The sequence below is a fragment of the Equus asinus genome, chromosome 25 (genome assembly GCF_041296235.1).
Source record: "Equus asinus isolate D_3611 breed Donkey chromosome 25, EquAss-T2T_v2, whole genome shotgun sequence".
Classification (NCBI taxonomy): domain Eukaryota; kingdom Metazoa; phylum Chordata; class Mammalia; order Perissodactyla; family Equidae; genus Equus; species Equus asinus.
In genome coordinates, this window is record NC_091814.1 from 11,560,229 (window position 1) to 11,580,356 (window position 20,128).

The 20,128-nt window shown below is 48.4% G+C and overlaps 1 protein-coding gene and 1 long non-coding RNA gene across 10 annotated transcripts; one reads left to right on the forward strand and one right to left on the reverse strand.

Annotated features, from left to right (window-relative positions):
• Nucleotides 1-1,765: 1,765 nt before the first annotated feature.
• On the reverse strand, nt 1,766-18,671 carry ANKRD35 (ankyrin repeat domain 35). 9 transcript variants are annotated; one of them, XM_070497801.1, is made up of 15 exons: nt 18,285-18,411; nt 12,958-13,121; nt 12,310-12,440; nt 11,437-11,525; nt 11,028-11,092; nt 10,143-10,200; nt 9,880-9,950; nt 9,497-9,603; nt 8,678-8,862; nt 8,004-8,041; nt 5,814-7,832; nt 3,505-3,594; nt 3,196-3,261; nt 2,513-2,613; nt 1,766-1,972 (listed from the first exon to the last, which is right to left on the reverse strand). In XM_070497801.1, exons 8-14 carry the CDS (start codon nt 9,583-9,585, stop codon nt 2,551-2,553), a joined length of 2,550 nt encoding a protein of 849 aa, XP_070353902.1. In that variant the 5' UTR covers nt 9,586-9,603; nt 9,880-9,950; nt 10,143-10,200; nt 11,028-11,092; nt 11,437-11,525; nt 12,310-12,440; nt 12,958-13,121; nt 18,285-18,411; the 3' UTR covers nt 1,766-1,972; nt 2,513-2,550. The 9 variants fall into 9 exon arrangements, with proteins under 9 accessions (XP_070353902.1, XP_070353900.1, XP_070353901.1 ...); XM_070497799.1 differs by having other exon boundaries at nt 12,958-13,170; nt 18,285-18,405; XM_070497800.1 differs by having other exon boundaries at nt 12,958-13,057; nt 18,285-18,398.
• On the forward strand, nt 3,227-4,161 carry LOC123280676 (uncharacterized). Its single transcript, XR_006519807.2, has 3 exons — nt 3,227-3,363; nt 3,473-3,668; nt 3,958-4,161. It is a non-coding gene; the product is annotated as an uncharacterized lncRNA (long non-coding RNA).
• Nucleotides 18,672-20,128: the final 1,457 nt, after the last annotated feature.

Below are 20,128 nucleotides of genomic sequence, written 5' to 3' on the forward strand. Positions count from 1 at the left end.
CAACCCCACACCCCATATATAATAAGGAATGTAATAGTCCTTTTATATTCTTTGGTAACTCTTAAGAGCAGGGAGGAAAAGAGAAGTTCTGTTCCCCTTAATAGAGATGACTTGGACCTTTTTTTTTTTTTCTTGAGGAAGATTAGCCCTGAGCTAACACCTGCTGCCAATCCTCCTTTTTGCTGAGGAAGACAGGCTAACATCTGTGCCCATCTTCCTCTACTTTATATGTGGGACGCCTACCACAGCATGGTTTGCCAAGTGGTGCCATGTCCGTAAACCGGCGAACCCTGGGCTGCTGAAGCGGAACATGTGCACTTAACCGCTGCGCCACCGGGCTGGCCCCCTGCTTGGACCTTTTTGATGCTCTTCCTCTAGTAGCTGCACCCCTTCTCCCTGTCTCCATCATCACCTCCTCTCTCCATTCTCCCAGCCTTAAAGCAGTCCTGTGTGCATCCACACAAACCCCAAAGCTGCCCCTCATCTTCTCTAAGACCTGATCTACGTAGCTGCTCTTTTCCTGGCCAAACCCTGGAGCCAGGCTTTGCAGCCCTTTTGTGGCCCCCTGTCTTCCACAGCAGCCCCTCCCCACTCTTCTCTCAACCCAGTCAGTCTCTTTACTGCCAAACCGCTGTTGGTTGACCCAGCATAACCCAGCAGGGGGCGGGCTGAGAGAAGAAATGGGGAGGGATCAGTATGTGGGCCGCCAAACTGCAATTCCAGATTTTGGAGGAACTCACTGCCTCACTCTCACCTAGCACTCTGGCTAGTGGAGGGGCAGGAAGGGGAGGAGACTCAGGGGAACTGGGCAAGAGAGATACATTTTTTTTAGTCTGAGAACAGAATTAGAGGGAAGAAGCCAACTCTGATATCCCTTCATCCCTTTTCCAGGAATTAGAATTTTCATCCCTCTTTGCACCAGGGGCAAAGAACACTGACCACATGAGACCATGTGCCTCGAATCTGGACACACGGCTTCACACATGATAGTACATTTTAGATTGTACATCCTGAAGAAAATCCAGGTCTCTCAATCTCTCCTTCTTAAAAAAGATAGTGGGACTCAGGAGTCCCAAGGTAGAGAAAAAAGACTAGAGCTGTGCTGGTCAGTATGCGACAGATTTGAGAAAAAGAAAGGAAGAGTGTCAATCCCCGTTTTAACAGAGGGCAGTTTTTCAAACTGTGGGAATGCTGTTTTTCAAACTGGATCTTGACCCATTAATGGATGTATTGTAACTAATATTTTTTTTCTTTTAAAGATTGGCACTTGAGCTAACATCTGTTGCCCATCTTCTTTTTTTTTTTTTCTTTCTTCCCGAAGTCCCCCAGTACATAGTTGTGTATTCTAGTTGTAAGTTCTTCTGGTTGTGCTATGTGGGGCGCCACCTCAGCATGGCCTGATGAGCCATGCCATGTCCACGCCCAGGATCCAAACCGGCGAAACCCTGGGCCGCCAAAGCAGAGCGCATGAACTTAACCACTCAGCCACGGGGCCGGCCCCAGTAACCAATATTTTTTTGGTGGAGTATAGTAGCCGAGAATAGAATAGAAATAGTAATAGCATAGAAATAGTATGCTAGAATAGAAATAGTAAGGGTAAATATTATTTCAGATATGTACTCACAGGATGCAAAATGTATTTCTTAGTATGGATCACAATCAAAGTTTGAAAGCTGCTGACTTATGAGGCAATTTGTGATCAAAAAGAAATGAAAAAGATTCCTTCCGTCACTCCCCTTTAGACAGAAAAAACAACGACACCCAGCACCATCCTGCCTCCTGCTTTATTTTCCATAGAGATGTCTTCCATCCACACCTCCGCTGGTCTCATCCATGCTGATTCTAGGCTTCAGGTTCTCAGGTCTGGGGTCCATAATGTCAGGTGAAGCCCTACCCATACCACCCCTAGTAGCCAACCGCCCACCCACCACAGCCTGATGGAGCCTCTGGCAACAAGGAATGCTCTTGTTCCCTGAAAGAAGAAATTCAAGGATGAAATGCACACACTTCCATATCATCAGTCTCCTCCCACCTATGCCATGATGCTAAAGGGGATCCTTATCTGCCTGCATTGGAGAAGATGACTACCAGCATAGGGGCAGGGAGAAGAATGGGGATGACTACTCTTTGAATGAGTGGTGTGGAAGTGAAAGAGAGATTCTGGAATTTGAAGAGTCCCACTCTAAGAAACAACTTTGCACCACCATCCCACCATCACTCATCTTTCACTCGTATCTCTCTACCTCAGACCTTAGGAGAGTCACTCTGTTCCTCTTTTCAGCCTCCATCCCATAAGTCAGCCCTCTTCAGTCTACCTGCTCACTGATTCCTGACTCCATCCAGTGATTGCCCATATTATGTCTCTCAGTTGACCTCACTTCAAATGCTCTATGTCCCACAGGACTCCCTAGTGTCAGCCACTATATGGGACAAAAGGAGACTCCAGTTCCCATCCTAAGTCTCCTTTCCTAAGTCCTTTCTCCCAAGTTCCTTCCCTCATCCCTCAACTCACAACAGAGAAATCCTGAATCCCTCAGGGCACAGGCTGCCTCACTCCTCCTGCATGCTGAGGATTCGCAGTAGGATATGGTACACATCTTGTTCCATGTAGCCCTGTTGGTGGCAGGAAAGAAAGAAAAGGAGATGAAGATCATAAAATGGGGAGAGACAGGCAGGGGAGAGGTTCTTTGGTATAGTGGAATGCTATTGATTAACTTTGTGCCCTCACTTACAGTATTTAACTTCTCCATGGCTGTTTCCTAATCTTTACAAGGCAGATAACGATGTCTACTTTTCAGGATTGCTGTGAGAGTTACAACTATGAATATGAAGCAAAGCACCTGGTGCACAATGTGCTTGATTCTTTGTAGTTATTATTATTCCTAATAAAGGAGCAAGCCACCCACCTCTTCTTCCTTGGTGAGGGATAATTTGGTTCAGGAGGAAACTGAGAAAGGACATAAGGGACAGGAAAAGGCCTTACAGTGGATCAGGGAATTGAAAAGGAGGGACACTCTCCCTCCTCACATTTGTGCACAACTTCTCTCAATCCACCTAATGAGATCCAAAGACCTGGCACCAGAGCATCTGAAGTCCAAATTTCTGAGAAATGACAAGTTATCTGCAGGAAGAGAAGGGACCCCAAATGCAATACCCGCTGCCCAGCTCTCTGTCTCTACCTGCCCCCATGCTCACCTGAGCAGCATTCAGCAGATGATTCCTGTAGGTGGAGATGATCTCTTCGTGGTTCTTCTGGGACTCCTGGGAGTGAGCATCAATGGGAGGTTATGTGCCCACCTTCCCACACTCACCCTGATACCCCAAGCATGAGGAGCAATAAAATGAAGTGGTCAGCTGTGCCAGGTAAGCTTGCTTGCCCATCACTGGCCATCGTTTGGCCTGGCCAAGTCCCTGCAGTTCCCAGACTCTCTCTGACATATACATCACTTCCACTGTCCACTCTCTTCTCTAGCAGCATCCATTTCCCTGAGGGCCAAAACATACCTGCAGCTGCTGGGCAAGGCAAGCATTTTCTCCCCGAACTGCTAGGACCTCCTCTGAAAGCTGCTCCAGCTTCTTCAACAATTCCTTGATCTGAGGCCAAAAGGAAAGAAAGGGAAGCAATGAGGCCCAAGTCATTTCCCACTCCAATACCACCCAGGGTCAAGGTCAGTTTCCTATTGTTGGATATTTAATATGTGCCAGATACTTTTATACACATTGTCTTATTTAATACTCAAAACAGTTCTTCTTCTGTTCTGAGAAAAACAATACTTCTCTAAGGGAAATATTATTCACATTTTGTAGATACGGAACCTGAGTTAAGTAATTTGTCAAAATCATACAGCTAGTAAGTGATGAAATCATGATTTGAACCAACATCTCTTTGCATTCATGGTCCATGCTCTTAATTCTATACTGGATTCTGACCTCCTTCTTGTTTTTTTCTCCCCAAAGCCACAGTACATAGTTTATATCCCTAGTTGTAAGTCGTCCTAGTTCTTCCATGTAGGATGCCACCACAGCATGGCGTAGGTCTGTACCCAGGATCAGAACCGGCGAATCCCGGGCTGCCGAAGCGGTGTGCACAAACTTAACCACTATGCAACAGGGCTGGCCCCCTGACCCACTTCTGACTGCTGACCACTGAGGGAAATGGAGGTGAGTTTTTGTGGTTTGCGAGGCTGAGGCACAAATGTGGTTAATGATAACCAGCAGTAATAGGAATGGTGGTAATAGGAATAATAAAAATAGCTACCTTTTATTGAGTACTTAGCATTTGCCAAAATTGTTCTGAATATTTGAAATATAATATCTTATTTAATGTAGACCTCACCACAATCGTTTTATTATTCCCATTTTATAGATGAGAAAACTGAGGCTTAGAGATTTAGAGGCTCTAAGATAACTCGCCCACGATCAATCAGTAAGTTTTGAAACTGAAATCAAATCCAGACAATTTCAGTCCAGAGTCCACTACACTATTTTCTTTTGCCATTTGTCTACTTTCGTCTTCTTTTTCAACACCAACACAAAATTCCTCCTTTCTTTATTAGCTCCACCTCACACTGATGCCTATTCTAACATTTTCTATTTTTATGCACTCTATATTATGTAAAGTGTATACTCTCCATATTTTTTAATCATTCTTAATTTGATCATGTTACAAATTTTAATAAGAAGTCTGAATTCATTCATTTCTTTTTTTTTTTAAAGATTTTATTTTTCCTTTTTCTCCCTAAAGCTTCCCAGTTCATAGTTGTATATTTTTAGTTGTGGGTCCTTCTAGTTGTGGCATGTGGGACTCCGCCTCAGCATGGCCTGATGAGCTGTGCCATGTCCACGCCCAGGATTCGAACCAGGGAAATGCTGGGCCGCTGAAGCAGAGCGCACGAACTTAACCACTCAGCCACAGGGCTGGCCCCCTAAATTCATTCATTTCATAGGTAGTTCTAGAATTACTAAATTTATTTGTAAGTTGACTTTTCAGAATTCATAAAATCCTTCTGCTAGAAACAGGTAGACTTACACTCACTTATTAGGAAGCAATCATTAGGAAACTAAGCTATCTCACAGTGGTTTTCAAACTTTTTTTCTTTGCATTGGAGCCCCCTTTGTCAATGGAAATCTTGTAGAACCTACTCTGATCGACGTGGGAGGGGAAGAAGGGGCTATAGTCTACTTTTCTTAACTCATCAGCCCCTGAGTCACCCCCTCAGAACTCTAGCAAAACCACAGCAGCCCACCATATTATCAGACGTCTTCCCAGGCTAATACACTGTTTTAAGTCAAAATGCTAATAAACCGGGGCCGGCCCTGTGGCCAAGTGGTTAAGTTTGCACACTCCCCTGCTGCAGCGGTGGCCCAGGGTTTCTCCGGTTCGGATCCTGGGCGCCGACATGGCACCACTCATCAGGCCACATTGAGGTGGTATCCCACATGCCACAACTAGAAGGACCTGCAACTAAGATATACAACTATGTACCGGGGGGGTATGGGGAGATACAGCAAAAAAAAAGATGCCAATAAATCATAGTACTCCACTGGTGGTAACCCTGACCACACTGCTTCTGAACCCCGAGTCCCAAATTTTAATAGGTAAACGCCCTTCTCTCTTCTGTTTATATCTTACCTCACCTCCTATCTCAACCCTAAACCCCCTCAGACCCAGGAGAGCATAGTGTGGTCCTTACAAATGATTGGCATTGTGTTTGGGGTATCAATCTGACTAACCAAAGGTAGATTCAGATTAGCAAACCCTAAAACACACAGAAATCTTCCCCATGCTCCCCACAGCCGTCTCGCCTGTTCACCTTGGCCTCCTTGTCCTGGCAAGCCCCAGTGAGATGCTCCATCTTCTCTTTCAGCAGCTCCGCTGTTTTCTCAAACTGATCTGAGCGCCCGCGCATCTCACTGGCCTGTCGCTCCTGCTTAGCAGCCCGTGCAGCCAGGTCTCCACTCTTGCGGCGCTCCTCCGCCACAGCCTGCCGAAGCCGACCCATTTCCCTGCACGCTGTGTTATACTTTTCTAGCAGAGCCTTTAGCTCCTGACCCCAAGCCTGGGCCTGGGCCACTAGTGAGCCCCGAGTTTTCTCATGCTGCCGCAGGCTGGCTGCCTCCCGGGCCCTCAGCTCAGCCACTTCCTCTGTGGCTTGGTAAAGCAGCTGCTTCAGCTTCCCGATCTCCTGGCTCTTCCCACTCATTGTGGCCTGAACAGCCCGCAGCTCTTCCTCCAGCTTCCCCAAGTCTTGCTCCAGCGCAGCCACTTGGGGGGATGCTGGGTCCTTTGAGGAGGAGCCTGGCTCTGCACGTGTGGCAGAGGACCCCCGCAGCTGCTGATTTTCCTCCTCCAACCTAGCCAGCACCTGCTGTGCCTCACAGTGCCTGTCCACCAGGGTGCTGATGCAGGCCTGCAGCTCCTCCAAGGGCTCAGCCACTGTGCCTCGTGCGCTCCCCTTGCCCACTAGATCTGGGGGAAGGCAGTCCCACAGCCCTTGGAGGCCACTGCTCTGGGAGGCCAGGCGTTTCCGCAACTTTTCCGTGGCCTCCTTCTCCATTGCCAGTTCATCTGTCAGCAGCCCCACACTCCGCCTCAACTGCTGTAGCTGGACCTGTGCCTCTGGTTTGGGCACGAACTCCCGCTGCAGCCGCTGGCTCAGTGACTGCAGCTCCCTCTGCAACCGCTGCCGCTCCTGCCCCAGCTCTCCCAATTCCTCCAGCAAGTTACTGTTGCTCAGTCTCAGTGCTGATACCTCCTTCTCCAGCTGTCCCTTTGCCAGGCCTCCTCCAGGCATCTGTTCCCCTCCAGGCACCCATAGAGGCTGTCCCTGGGCCCCAAGAACCCTTTTCTCCCTTCCTTCATCCTCTTTGGCGATGGTCCCTAGGCCTGCCTTTGGGGCTCCCTTTCTGGGCTCCTGGGCAGGGGCCTCAGGTTTCATCTGTAGTCCTGCCTTTGCCCAATCCAGCCTCACCAGCACCCGCTCCAACCTGGCTTCCATCTTCTCCCAGGCAGCTGCTGCAGCCTCAGCCCGGGGTGTCCCCAGAGCTCCCTCCAAGACGGGTCTTGACAAAGCCCCCCGGGCAGCATCCTTTTCTCGCCACACTGCAGCCAGCTCCTCCCTTAATTGTAGCAGGAGCTGGTTCATGGCTGCTGTGCCCACTGGTTCAGCCTCTGTGCCTATTGGTTCAGCCCTTGGGGTCTGGGGCCTCTCCTTCCGGTCAGCATGCTGCTGGTCAGTATGATCAGGGCCAAGGGACTGTCCACCATTGGTGGTAAGTTGCTGTCCTGTGGTTTTCCCAATGGTATCAGACCTTGGGCTCTGGGGTGGCCCCTGTTCTTCTGTTTGGGACTTCACATGGGCTTCATACTGGATCTCCCCTGGGGCTGAATCCTCTGCCTTCTTGGAAGCTAATACTGGGTTTGCTGTGGCTGCAGCTGTTGCTCGCTGCTGCTTCTTTAGCTCTTGTATGTGCTTAGCCAGCAGGTCCAGGGGACAACCCTGCTCCATGCCATCTCCTCCAGGCCGGAGACTAGTGCCCTGCTCTCCTGGAGCTCCAGGCTCTTGGGATAGAAGGAACCCCAGCTCCTGCACCTGCTCTCGAATCTGGTTCTCCAGGCCCAAGTAAGCTGCAGCTTGAGCTTTACACTCTTCTGTCTTTCGTATCAGCTTCTGCTCCAACTGAGAAACTTTCCTTTGCTCCTCTTCATACTTCCACCTCCACTCATCTGAGCATGGGTCTTCTTCATCCTCCTCTTCTTCCTGCTCCTCCTCAGCCTCCGCTCTCCATGGGCTCTTTGGTGGAGAACCCACCTGAGGCTCAGATGGAGAGGCCTATGTGGATAAAGGAACAGGGAAGTAAAGCCAGGCAGCTAACCTAGCCCCAGAAGGGCCTTTCTTCTCTTAGGCTGTCTCAGTGCCCCAAGGTTCACAACCTGATGTCCCAGTGGGATAGCCTGGGGTGGGACAGAAGCAAAAAGGGGAGGCAGGCACTTAGGGTCTTACCTGAGATGCAAGATCTGGATGTTGAACTAGTCCCTGACCTATGTGAAAAGATATGGGGGAAATGAGAGAGGAGACAAGTCCCATGTACTTCTAGCCCACACTCTGTTTTCAAACTTTCTCTGAGAGGAGTGGCCCCTCAGTGTAATAACGCTTATTACACACTTCCTGGTGCTGGGGGCCCCCCTGTTCAACGGGTCCCTAACTATCCAGCAGTCTTGGTTCTCTATCCCAGAGGTGTGACAGCTCATTCATTTTGTTCACTCACTCATGTATTATACATGCCATGCACTGTTACAGGCACGAGGACCTCAATGGTGAGCAAAACAGAAATGGCTTGTCCTCTCAGGGGTTTACAGACTAGTAGGGAAGAGAGAGGATTGGCCAGCAAATCACACAAATAGATGTACAATTACAACTCGTAAATGCTAGCAATAGTACTAGCCAGAGTTCCCCTCAGTGAGAGATAAAGCTGCATTAAGGAATTTCATGACCATGCTTTTGGGAATTTGGATTCATCTCATAGTAGCAGCAATAAATAAGTGAGCTCTCAATTAAAGTGACAATTATTTGTCAGAGGGATTACTTCCCTGGGAACGAATGGGATTCTAAGAAGTCTCTTTGGTTCTAAGGCTATTGAGGAGAATCTTGAAGTTACAAAAGGGAATCAGCTTTACCTCCCTGCCACCGCCGGTTCAGGGCCTGCCGCAGCAGCCTCCACAGCACCTTGTCTTGTGTGCGTAGAGCATAATGCAGAGCATCATGCCCCATGCTGTCCACCGCCCCTGCATCCGCTCCATGGCTCAGGAGCAGTTCAGCCACCTCAGCGCTGCCTTTCTCACAGGCCAGGATCAGAGCCGATCTGTGGGTTGGGACAAACCTGAGCATAGGCTTTCCCCATGGAATCCAGGAGACCTGGTTCCAGAAATTCCATCACCAGGTCAGTTCCCACTCAGTGTGGTCAGGAGAACCACAGACCAACACCAGCCAATTACAAAGCATTAGACCACGCCAGAACTTTTCAAATGTCATTCCTTAGAGCTGCAGCATCAGAAAGCAGGGGGCCAATTGGAAGGGCTCCATTTTCATCTGCTTTATATATTGAGGTTCTGTATAAATTCTTTCTTGGAAAAAAGGATTCCATTGCTTATAAGATAGCTTGAAAACCATAAAATTAAACTAATGGGTTCAGAGGTGCAGATTCTAATTCTGGAGTCATCTATGCTAGGAAGATGGTGGTGGCGGCAGCTGAATAGGAAACTATAAGGAAAGTTTTCTCAACTCCCCAAGAGGAAAACAGTGAAGCAGCAGGCAGAGCTCTTCTAAACCACCACTTGGAAGGAAAGAGGTTCCCGAGAAAACAGAGACCAACCTGCCTTTTTCCGCAATACACACACACACACACACACACACACACACACACACACTTTGCCCAGTAGCTCATTTCTAGATTGGTCAGGATCTGGATTTGGGGTGGGAAGATGAGGAAGGCTCACTTGTCATCCTTGTCCGTGACATTAACTCTGGCACCTCTCTGTAGTAGCTGTGAGCAGATAGCTGTGTGACCACCCAGTGATGCAATCATCAGGGGTGTACGTCCATCCTGCACAGATTGTGGAAGGGGGGTTCATGAGGAGCTGGGGGAACCAGGGGGTTGACACAATCCTACCAACTCCAGAAAAAAACCCAGGTCCTGGGGCTAGATGCTCCTTTTCAGAGGGTTAGAAGCTCTCCAGAAGATAAAGACTTAACCTCTCTGTGAGGAAGAGGAGGAGGAGCAGGGGAAAAGGGAAGAGGAGGTGGTGCTGCACAATCAAGCTCAGAGAGAGCAGCAGCCTCCCTGTGTATGGCACTGCCCAGCTGCCCAGCTGACGCTCACCTTATCCAGGACGTCCAGAAAGGCTTCGTGGTCACACAACAGGAGCACACTTGAGGCACAGCCAGAGGAGGCTGGGGAGGGTTAAGGGATGATTGGGTTAAGGGGCAGCAAGAAGACTATCTAGGCAGACAATGACCCAACATCCCCTCCAACCATTTTAGCAGTCAGCCCCGGCCTGCCTTTCCCACCACATGTTATCCTCCCCTCCCTTCCCACCCTGTGGTCCCTGCAGCCCTGTTTCCCACCAGTCCCCTGGTACATGCCTGCCCAGTGCAATGGACTACGATTTTCTGCATCCACAGCATCTTCATTGGCACCATGCTACAAACAGCAATGAAGGGAAGTAGCATGGACATGGCGTTAACATCCTCATCCCTACCCCACGTTGGGTCACCAACTTCCATAGTACCACGGGGAGTGGCAGGAGGATCATGACTCTGGCCAACTACTAGACAAGCCCAATCCATTCCTTGCAGACGATAGGTAGCCTTGAATTTCAGCCCTGGTTCTTAAAACTAGGGCCTAAGAAAAATCAGATTATAGGTAAGTACACAGTTTCAGGAAAATGACACCTGAGTCCATGACTGATACTTTAGGATCATACTGTAATTGGGAAACTTGGAAATGGCCGGGAAGAACAAAAGCAGAACAGCCATCTGCCCAATGGCCTGTTGAACTGTACGTTTTGTACTTTTGGAGACTTATTTATAAGTTGTCCACATATCATTTCGCATGTATATTTCTCTTTGTGCTCCTAGGCTACAAACTCCTCGAAAACAGACAGTACGATTTTGGTTTAATTTGAACAGGACTTCCCTCTTTCCACCTGCCCATCATCCCAGCAGTTAAGTCTCCACAGTGGCGCTGCCAATCGCAGAGCTCAACATATGCATATTGACTGACTGTCAGTCAGTCCTTGGCAACGCTGCTTTATGACCTGCCCTCAAGGGCAGCATTAAGCATAGTGCCTCACACAGTAGGTGTTAAATAAATGTTTGCGAATTAATGAATAAATGATTACCAGTTCTTTTATTGGGGATGAGTAGGGTATATTTGACCAAATATTATTTGTGACTACAAGATAAAGTTAGAATACTCTGGGTCCACTGAGTCCCTTCGCAGGAGTAGTAACAAGGGGCTGCTCTTACCTGCAGCAGGACCTTGACACACTGTGGCTGGCAGGAGATGGTGGCCAAGTGCAGGGCGGTGCTTCCTGGAAAGAGAAAGGAGGGTAGGGAGGGTGGGTGGCCCCATGAATGCCAATGACTCACAGGGAGGGAGGGCAAGAGACGCACAGATAATCAGAGGGAGATTACAGAGAGAAGTTCTCAGCCACACGGAGCCAGAAATTCCTGTTCCCCAAGTGCCTGGTACCTGTGGTAGAGGTGGGAGTGGGGGTGAGGTATGTAGAGAGGGGAACCCCAGGAAGGATACTGGTCAGAACTTATGAGGAGAGAAGCAGGGGCTATAGTTGGGGTGTCTAGCAGGGCCTAGCACTGACCCTTACTGCTGTTGTGAAGAGAAAAGCAAGCAGCATGGCCCAGTGCTCAGACTTACCATCCTCATTCTTGCTGTTGATGTCAGCCCCATTTGCAAGCAGTATAGTCAGACATTCCGTCAAGCCTTTGGATGCTGCCAGATGAAACCTGCCATAATCAAAGCCGAGAGGCAGAAGGATGAAGGGACCAGGGAATGAGGAGTAGGGGGCTCTTAATAAGCACTACAAGCTATGCTCCCTCACCCCAAAGTCAATCCTAAAAGCAGAGGGGGAAGCTCCCCTAGTCTGACTTTCTGAGAAAGAGAAGGCTATATGGCCTACTGTCATAAAGTCAGAGGAAACTGTAAGCAAAAATGGAAATAAGAGGTGCAGGTCTCGAGCAATCTCAGATTTTGCAGGGATGTCCAGGGAACACATAATTACCTGTTGCTTTGAGACAGGACCCTTAGCAAACTGGAAGGGTCACAGAAAGAGTCAGCCAGAGCAGAGCAGAGGGCTGGGCATTTGAAGGCGGACTTAGGCAGAAACAATGAATAATATCCCCCTTGTCCTTGTCACTCCTTCTAGCCATGTGACTCTCATGGCTACCACTTCATTCCTGATTTCCTAAGCATACACACTGTCCTACTTGTGCAATGAAGAAATACTCTATTTTGTGTATGTATCAGTTTTCTGTTTGTTTCATAGGCTTTATGTCCTTTTTAGTCAGTGTTGTCAATCTGGGTTTTGAGGTGGATGTAGCTCAGGGACAATATCTTCTTCCCTCACCTTGTACAGCACTTGATACATAGCAAAGATTTATCGAAAGCCTTGCTAATTAAGACAAAAAGGGCTCTGAAGTTGTAGGCATTCCCTGGTCCTACATCATATTGGGGTTTGGGGCTTTCAAAGGGAACCACATACCAAGGGTGGGCTCAGGAGGACTTACTTACGGGGACTGGCCGTTTGAGTCTAACTTGGTGGGTCGGGCCGACTTCCTGGAGGCCAGGGCAGCCACGCGTCCCACGTCCCCCCGCTGCACTGCCTCCAGCAGCTTCTGATCACGGCGGTTCCATCTCTCCACCTGGTCCAGAGCCACATATGGTATGAATATAGGGGATGGGGGTGGTGTGGAGAAAGAAAAGGGGGAGATGGTTAGGATGCCAAGCAAATGAAAAGAAACATCTCTGTGGTCCTTTCAGTGTTTCACAAGTCACTCAACCTAGATCATTTAGACCTTCTTAGGTGGGTCAGTTAAATAGTCACCAACTCCTATGCCACCAAGAACTACTGCTGGTTATTGCCAGCCCTAGACCAAAAGGTGCTTGGACTACTGAATTAAAAGTCGTTTTTGGGGCTGGCCCCGTGGCCGAGTGGTTAAGTCTGTGCACTCCGCTGCAGGCGGCCCAGTGTTTCGTTGGTTCGAATCCTGGGCACGGACATGGCACTGCTCATCAAACCACGCTGAGGCAGCGTCCCACATGCTACAACTAGAAGGACCCACAACGAAGAATATACAACTATGTACTGGGGGGCTTTGGGGAGAAAAAGGAAAAAATAAAATATTAAAAAAAAAAAAAAGTCATTTTTGAGGGGCCAACCTGGTGGCACAGTGGTTAAGTGCGCACATTCCGCTTCGGCAGCCTGGGGTTCGCTGGTTCGGATCCCGGGTGCGGACATGGCACCGCTTGGCACGCCATGCTGTGGTAGGCATCCCACATATAAAGTAGAGGCAGATGGGCGCATCTGTTAGCTCAGGGCCAGTCTTCCTCAGCAAAAAGAGGAGGATTGGCAGCAGTTAGCTCAGGGCTAATCTTCCTCAAAAAAAAAAAATCATTTTTGAGTATTGAATGCATAGTATTTCAAATGTCTTCTTATCATCATCATGATTATTGTTAGGTGTACCACCTCAGAGCAATCCTAGCCAGGACTCCTTTCCCTTTTGCTCTCTAGGTCTTGCTGCAGCAAACTGAACCAAACCGACCACTCCTGATTGGGTTCACGTGGCCTTTCACTTCCTTTTTGTCTTCGGATATTTGAGATATCAAGGCAACTAGCTTCAAGTCACAGCCAGGAGTCCAAATACCTAGCCATACCATCTCTACCCATTGGCTTCGGGCCCCAAAACTGGGAGGGGAAGCACCATCTCTGTTTCTCCTTCTCATATCTAGGCCCTTTAGCTAGTCACTCTTCCCTTTCCATGGCAAAAACAACCAAAAGACAAAGATAGGTCTCTAGCTAGGCTTGAGGAGGCAACAAGAGGTAGCTCCCCTCCCCAACCCTCCACTCCCTCCTCATTTTCCTAGCAGTGAGCAGCTGTCCCAGACAACAGCCACACCTGGGCATGCATTGTTCTATCATTCCAGCTTGACTTTTTCAGGTTGTAGGGTAATTATAATAATTGAAGTATCACAGGGCGTGAAGGAGAGAGCTGGGTAAAAATACCCAGGGCTGAAAGCACAAAAAGCCTGGTTTGATCCAGAGAGGCGAAAGGAAAGGAAGAAGGGATGCAAAAATCTGTGGTATGGTGAAAAGAGCCCTAGGTGAATATTTTTGTCAGCAGGCCTGAGTTCAGGGTCTAGTTCAATGACTTTCTCATCTCTGTGACCTAGAGTAAGCCATTGAACACTTCTAACCTGGTTCCTCATCTATAAAATGTGGGAAATAATAACTACCTCATCGTGTTGTGAGTACTAAATGAGCTAACCTATATAAAATCTCTTTGTAAACTGTAAAGAGCCCTACAAATGTATGCCATCCTTATAACAAAACAGGAAGTGATGGGGGATTGGTGGTAGCATATGGCATTTTATGAGGTGTAATCTCAACAAGAGGCTGTGGGAGGAGGTGGAAAAAAATAGAGTCTATGGAAGCCAAATAACTCATTTTCAAATACTGTTTACATAGGGCAAATTAGTCATCAAAAACAGGAAAGATTTTAAATACTCAAACCATAAAATTATCTAGGATAGATGGATTCTGAGGGATTCTGAGGTAATACTCCTGTTCGGCACTTGTAATTCCTCAGTGTCCTTTCAAGTGCCATTTCAACAGCCTCTCAACATCCCTGGAAAGTAGTTAGGGCTAATATTATTTTATCTATTTGACAGAAGAAGAAACTGAAGCACACTGAGGTTAGATAACTGTCCAGGGTCACACCACAAAACAGTGGTAAAATTGAGAGTAGATCCCAGGCCACCTGATGCCCAATCCACTTCTCACCACCAGACCACGCTACTACAGAGCTAGGGAAGAACATTTACTTATTTTCAAATAAACAGTCTAAGACTGCCTCCAGGGCAAAACCACCCACCCTCAGACGCTGCTCCTTATGTGAAGAAGAGTCTCCAAACAGGTTAGTTCTCAAAGGACAAAATAAGCAAAATGACTGCTCCACACACCAACAGACTCTGATGTGTGAGAACACATTACCCCATGTCCCTTGGGGGCCAGGTCACTCTCAGAAAAAGCAGAGAGCTAGTGCTACACCTCCACACAGGACACTGTCATCAGCCAACCTCAATCTGAAGTTCTCTGTTTAAAAGCCTGATTCTAACACTTTCTATCCTTGTGAATTTAGGCATGTAACTTCTCTGAACTTCAGTTTCCGAATGATATAACACCATTTAAAGAAGTTAGCACTATGTCTGTCACAGAGTAGGTGCAATAAATGTTAGTTCCAATCTCCACCTTCCTAGCCTTGCTGGGCATATTTTGGATGTTCCAGGGCTCAGAAGTCTCCATCTGGGGGAGTGGAAGGAAGAGATCTTGCTCATATCAGCCAAAGCATAACAGCCAAGCTGTATACGTGGTAAAAGTGCTTCTTAACGATATAGATACTTTTCTTTCCAGCTAGATAGTTCTAAATCCACCCAATTTACCTATCTTGTTTAGATACTAAGAAGAGTTTAGAACAGGTGGAAATTTTTCATGGCCAACCTCTGCAGAGCTAGGGTGAAGGAGGACAGAGGGATGCTTCCAAATTCCAAGTCAAGTCCATTGCTCGCCCCAGCACCTTGGAAAAGAGGCAATGGATTACCATCACAGCCTCAAAGGAGCAATCGCCAAATTAATCAGCAGACTCAAAAACAAGGGTTAGCTTTGTATTTCTGTAGCCAAGATTAGGGGGCCTTTGTAGAAGTAACTGCAGCCTCTCCTTATCTCTGGCTGTCTGCCTATAAGCTTCCTATCAAGACGGAACATACCAACAGGAGAGAGAGAAAGAGTGACTAGCTGTAGGAGAGGGGAGTAGAAACAGAAAGGCTGCCCTGGAGGAACAGGGAGCTGACTCTCAATTTTTATTTATTTATTTATTTGTTTTTTTGAGGAAGATTAGCCCTGAGCTAACTGCTGCCAATCCTCCTCTTTTTTGCTGAAGAAGACTGGCCCTGAGCTAACATTTGTGCCGGTCTTCCTCTACTTTATACATGGGACGCCTACCACAGCATGGCTTGCCAAGCGGTGCCATGTCCACACCCGGGATCTGGACCGGCAAACCCCAGACCGCCAAAGCAGAACATGTGCACTTAACCGCTGCGCCACCAGGCCGGCCCTGCCTCTCAAGTTTTTTTAATGTCAGTTGTTTAAAGCTATTTTCTGGTCAACTTCTTACATAGGCAGAGTAAGCTAATATGTAAGACACCCTCAAAGGCATCTTCTGCTTGACTAAAATAAAATGAGATTATAGGAGCTGAGTTTTTATTTGTTTGTTTGTTGAACTTCCTATATTCTGATAACTTAGATTAATTTTTAAATGATCACTGATCTTTCAGCCCTTATTTCAATCTGAGGGTGCAGGGCTCTGGCCCTGGACCCAGGTTTGGGAGTAGGATTGGGCAGGGGCAGTCTTCTGGCATGACTGAGAAGCCAGGCTTTGGGAATGGCCAGGAAGATTGTCACATTATTTCTCTGACAAGTGAGTCCAGAATGGTCAGCCACCCAGGAGTGGAGGAATTTACCCTGAGAAGTTTGGAAAAGTTTCATGAGGAAATAATTTGCAGCTGAAACTGGTCTATATTCAAGCTTTTTATGATCCCGTCCTGACTGAGGAAACAGTTTTCTGCCTAGCTAGACAGTTCTAAATGCACCCAGTTTACCTATAATCTTGTTATACTACGAAGAGTTTAGAATGGGTGGAAATTCTTCATGGCCAAATCTCTGTAGAGCTGGGGTGAAGAAGGGCAGAGGGATGCTTTCAAATTCCAACATTCAGCCCATTGCTCACCCCAGCATTTGGAAAGGCAAGCGGTGACCAAGGATCGGAGAATCAGGAAGAATGAAATAGTTTCCCCATTCCTAAGGAGCAGGCAGACTCCACAAACCTGAAAGGGAAGGGCAATGTGGAGGACTTTCGGTAACTAGGGAAGAGTCCATGTGAATAACAAAATCATTATGTGTTAAGACAGAATGTGGGTAGCCCCAGTTTCTGTTACCTATAGTAGTCATTCAGTAAATGCCTTTTGATTGGTTGATCAAGGTGTGGAAACTAAGTAGAGAAGCAAATGTAAGTGGGACAAGGACAGGCTTCAACAGAGTTCTTATTCTTGCCTCATAGCTGGCTTCCAGGCTTCTGTGGCCTGCCCATGCAGAGTGAGCTGAGCATTTCTCATGTTTGCTTATAAATGGCACCACTAAGACAGGTCAGGCTAAGCAGTATTACTATAGGTAGTTGGCTATTACACTTCTAAATAAGCCATAATCCCACTCTCCACAGAGAATTTCATCCCCAGATAAGAGGTCTCCGTGTAAGAGATGTTCAGAGAAGAAGAAGCTATACCTTCCCTGAGCCACCACCTTCTGTAATCTTCTTCCTTGTGTTTTGTTCTGGAAGAACACGGAGAGTAGAATGACTTCTACTGTGAACTCTCAGAGTGAATCTACTCTATTTTCTCCTCCTCTCACCATTACCCTTCCCCAATTCAGTCAAAGGAAGCAGAGTACAAGCCCTAAGCAACTAGGTGAGGGTTTAGAATGAAGGAAGATTCTGGGGAGAAGCAGGCGGAAGACCTTGACTGGCCCAAGAACCAGTCTGATGAGCAGACACTGCAGTGAACTGGCCAGGGTGGATTCTGCAGGCAACTTACCCAGTTCCTTGGGGAGTAGCCAGGCAACTGTGCCTCCTCTGGCAGTGCCTGTCCGGCTGGCCAGACTGCAAGATTAACCCACAGGGAGCAGGCAGAAGGAGGTTGGGGCAAAACGGGGAAGAGTGGTATTGAACAACCACTGGGCAGAGAGGCAGAGGTTGAAGGGGAGAACAGAAGACTGCAATTGTGAGAACACCAATTGGAAAGAGGTTTGGAATGATGTCTGAGAGCTTGTGGTGATGATTTGACAATGGGAGTGGAAGTGGCAAGAGGTGAGATGGGGCAAGGACAGAGAAGACTATATGAAGAAGGGTTAGGAGAAGGCATGGAGCTGGGAGTACTCGTTTGGCTGACAGAAAGCAGCAAAGATAGGGCCATATGGGAGGGCAGGGCTGTGAGGACAGGCAAGGCTGGAAAATGGGGCCCTCGGGCAAGACTTGGGAGATAGAACTGAGCTTGGGGCTGAGCAGGGGCTGGGGATAGGGCAGATGCTTGGAGGTGATTCAGTACCGGGAAAGAAAGCAGAAGTAGAGGACAGGACCTTGAGGAAGGGGCAGGGGCTATAGAAAACATATCAGAAGTTGGGGATGTAGATACTAGGAGGACAAGAAAAGGCGGAGAGAAAAGACCTTGAGGAGGGCAAAGGTTAGGAAGGCAAGTCAGAGGCTGGGGGACAGGGTCTTGAGGAAGGCGGGGCTGGCGGGCTGCATTGAGGGAACGGAGAAGCTGAAAAGACCCATAAAGAGAAAAGGCGAAGGTGCATGGAGATGGGACTCAGGACTTCTGTCACCACAGGGCTTGGACCCCAACCTCATGGCCATCCGCCCAAACATTTTGGCACCTACCGCCACCTGTGAGCTGGAGCAGGAGAAGATGCGCTGCATGGCCGGGGCCAGGGCCACGGGGGAACGGGGACGCGCGGAGAGCGGGGCCACAGGTTCCCAAACCTATCGGATTCGGCTGCGGCTGTGCGCGAGAGAGCTGTCAAAAGCAAAGCTGGACCCGCCCCGGGATCCGCCCCAGGAGCCGCCCCGCTCAATCAGAGACCAGAACCCGAGGACTGGCCTTAAAACTCCGCCCCTGACCCAGCTCCACTCCGCCGTTGCCGAGGCAAAAAGCCTGCAATCTTCGACTCAAACTTCGCCCTCTCAAACCGCATCCGCCCCCAGCTCCGACCTGCTCTATCGCCGAAGGGACCCGCGGGCTCGGGCTAAAACTCCTCCCCCGGTCCCGCCCCTCCCCACGGTTCCCGGCTGAGGCTCCGCCCTAAACCCCGCCTCAGCCCCGCCTCTCTGAGTGCTGCCGCAGGAGGCGGGCAGGTCCCGGCTTCTCCGAGCTTGCTCTGCTCTTAGCAACTGTCGCATTTAACCACTGGTGCCGGTGCTTTTATTATATCCAGAAACCTTTGGCCAACTTAGTTACCTCTGCTTTCTCCCCCGATTCCCCGGCCAAAAACCCAGGCACAAAAGAGAATTTGAAGAGAGCAGTTTGGAAACGGGAGGAGATTGTTGTGCTGAGCAGAGGACTGAGGGTGGATGATGCGTGACCCGCAGCAACCTGAGAAACAAAACCCGAGGGAAAGGGGATCAAGCTGAATATCCTAACCCACCTCTAAGTTAGAAAAGGGCAGAGGGGAAGAAGAGAATTTTTATTTGAAGCACTCTCCGCCTCTCCGCGAAAACCCGCACAAAACTGCCTTCACTATTTCCACTGCCCTTTAAATTCAGATTCTCGGCAATTCTTGCTTGAACAGTCGGTCGCAGCCAACCGTCTCTCCTTTCTCCTCCCTGCGGCCTGAACGAGCCCACTCAAATGCATATGAAAGCCTACTGGATAAAGCTCAAAGTTCTTAACGTGGTTTACAAGGCTCATCAAAAGCTGCACCCTGCCTTCTCCAGTCCCCTCTCTCACCACTTTCAGAAACAGCCCAATGCTGAGGCTATTCTAGTCTACTACAGTTCCCTTCCTGGCTGGTGACTGATCCTCCCTGGAATGCCCTCTCTCACACTTGGTCGCCCCTCAACCCAAATTTTGTTTCTGTAAAGTTTTCCCTTACAACCCTCCCACCCCCATCGAGGAAAGTGTGCCTCTTGTGTGTGACACACTTCTAATACTTACTGCTATGTTGTATAGCAACCACCTCTTTGTATTTGCCATTATTTATTTACATGTTTGTTTCCTCTACTAGATGGGGCTCTTGGATGGTAGGAGTTGTATTTTATATTAATCCTATTGCCTGGCACATATGAGATACTTAATGTCTGATGAGTGAATGAGTGAAAGAAGGAAGGAAGGAACAAAGGAGCAACAATGAGAAGAAAGGAAGGAACTCTTGTGTCTGGGGAGGGCCTGTTGTTTCTACAGTTGCTTCTCAAACTGGTTCTGCTCCAAAGGAAGAGGTAACAGGCTTATTGAAGAACAGGTTGGGGTTAGAGAAAAGTCCCACACTGGAGCTGAAGGATAGAGAGGAGAGGGATCTCTAGATGGAGAAAATTATTGAAAGTGCTCTTTTAATCATATGGATGAAGAATTAGATGAACCAGTCTTCAAGGAAATCCATCTCCCTTTTGGGACTCACTGGGGATAAAGAGGGGAGGTCTGTCAACATCACCATGGTCTCAGTCCCAGCCCCAGAAACAGTATGTGCCATAAAGGCTGATCAAGCTACAGCCTATATGAGTACACTGAG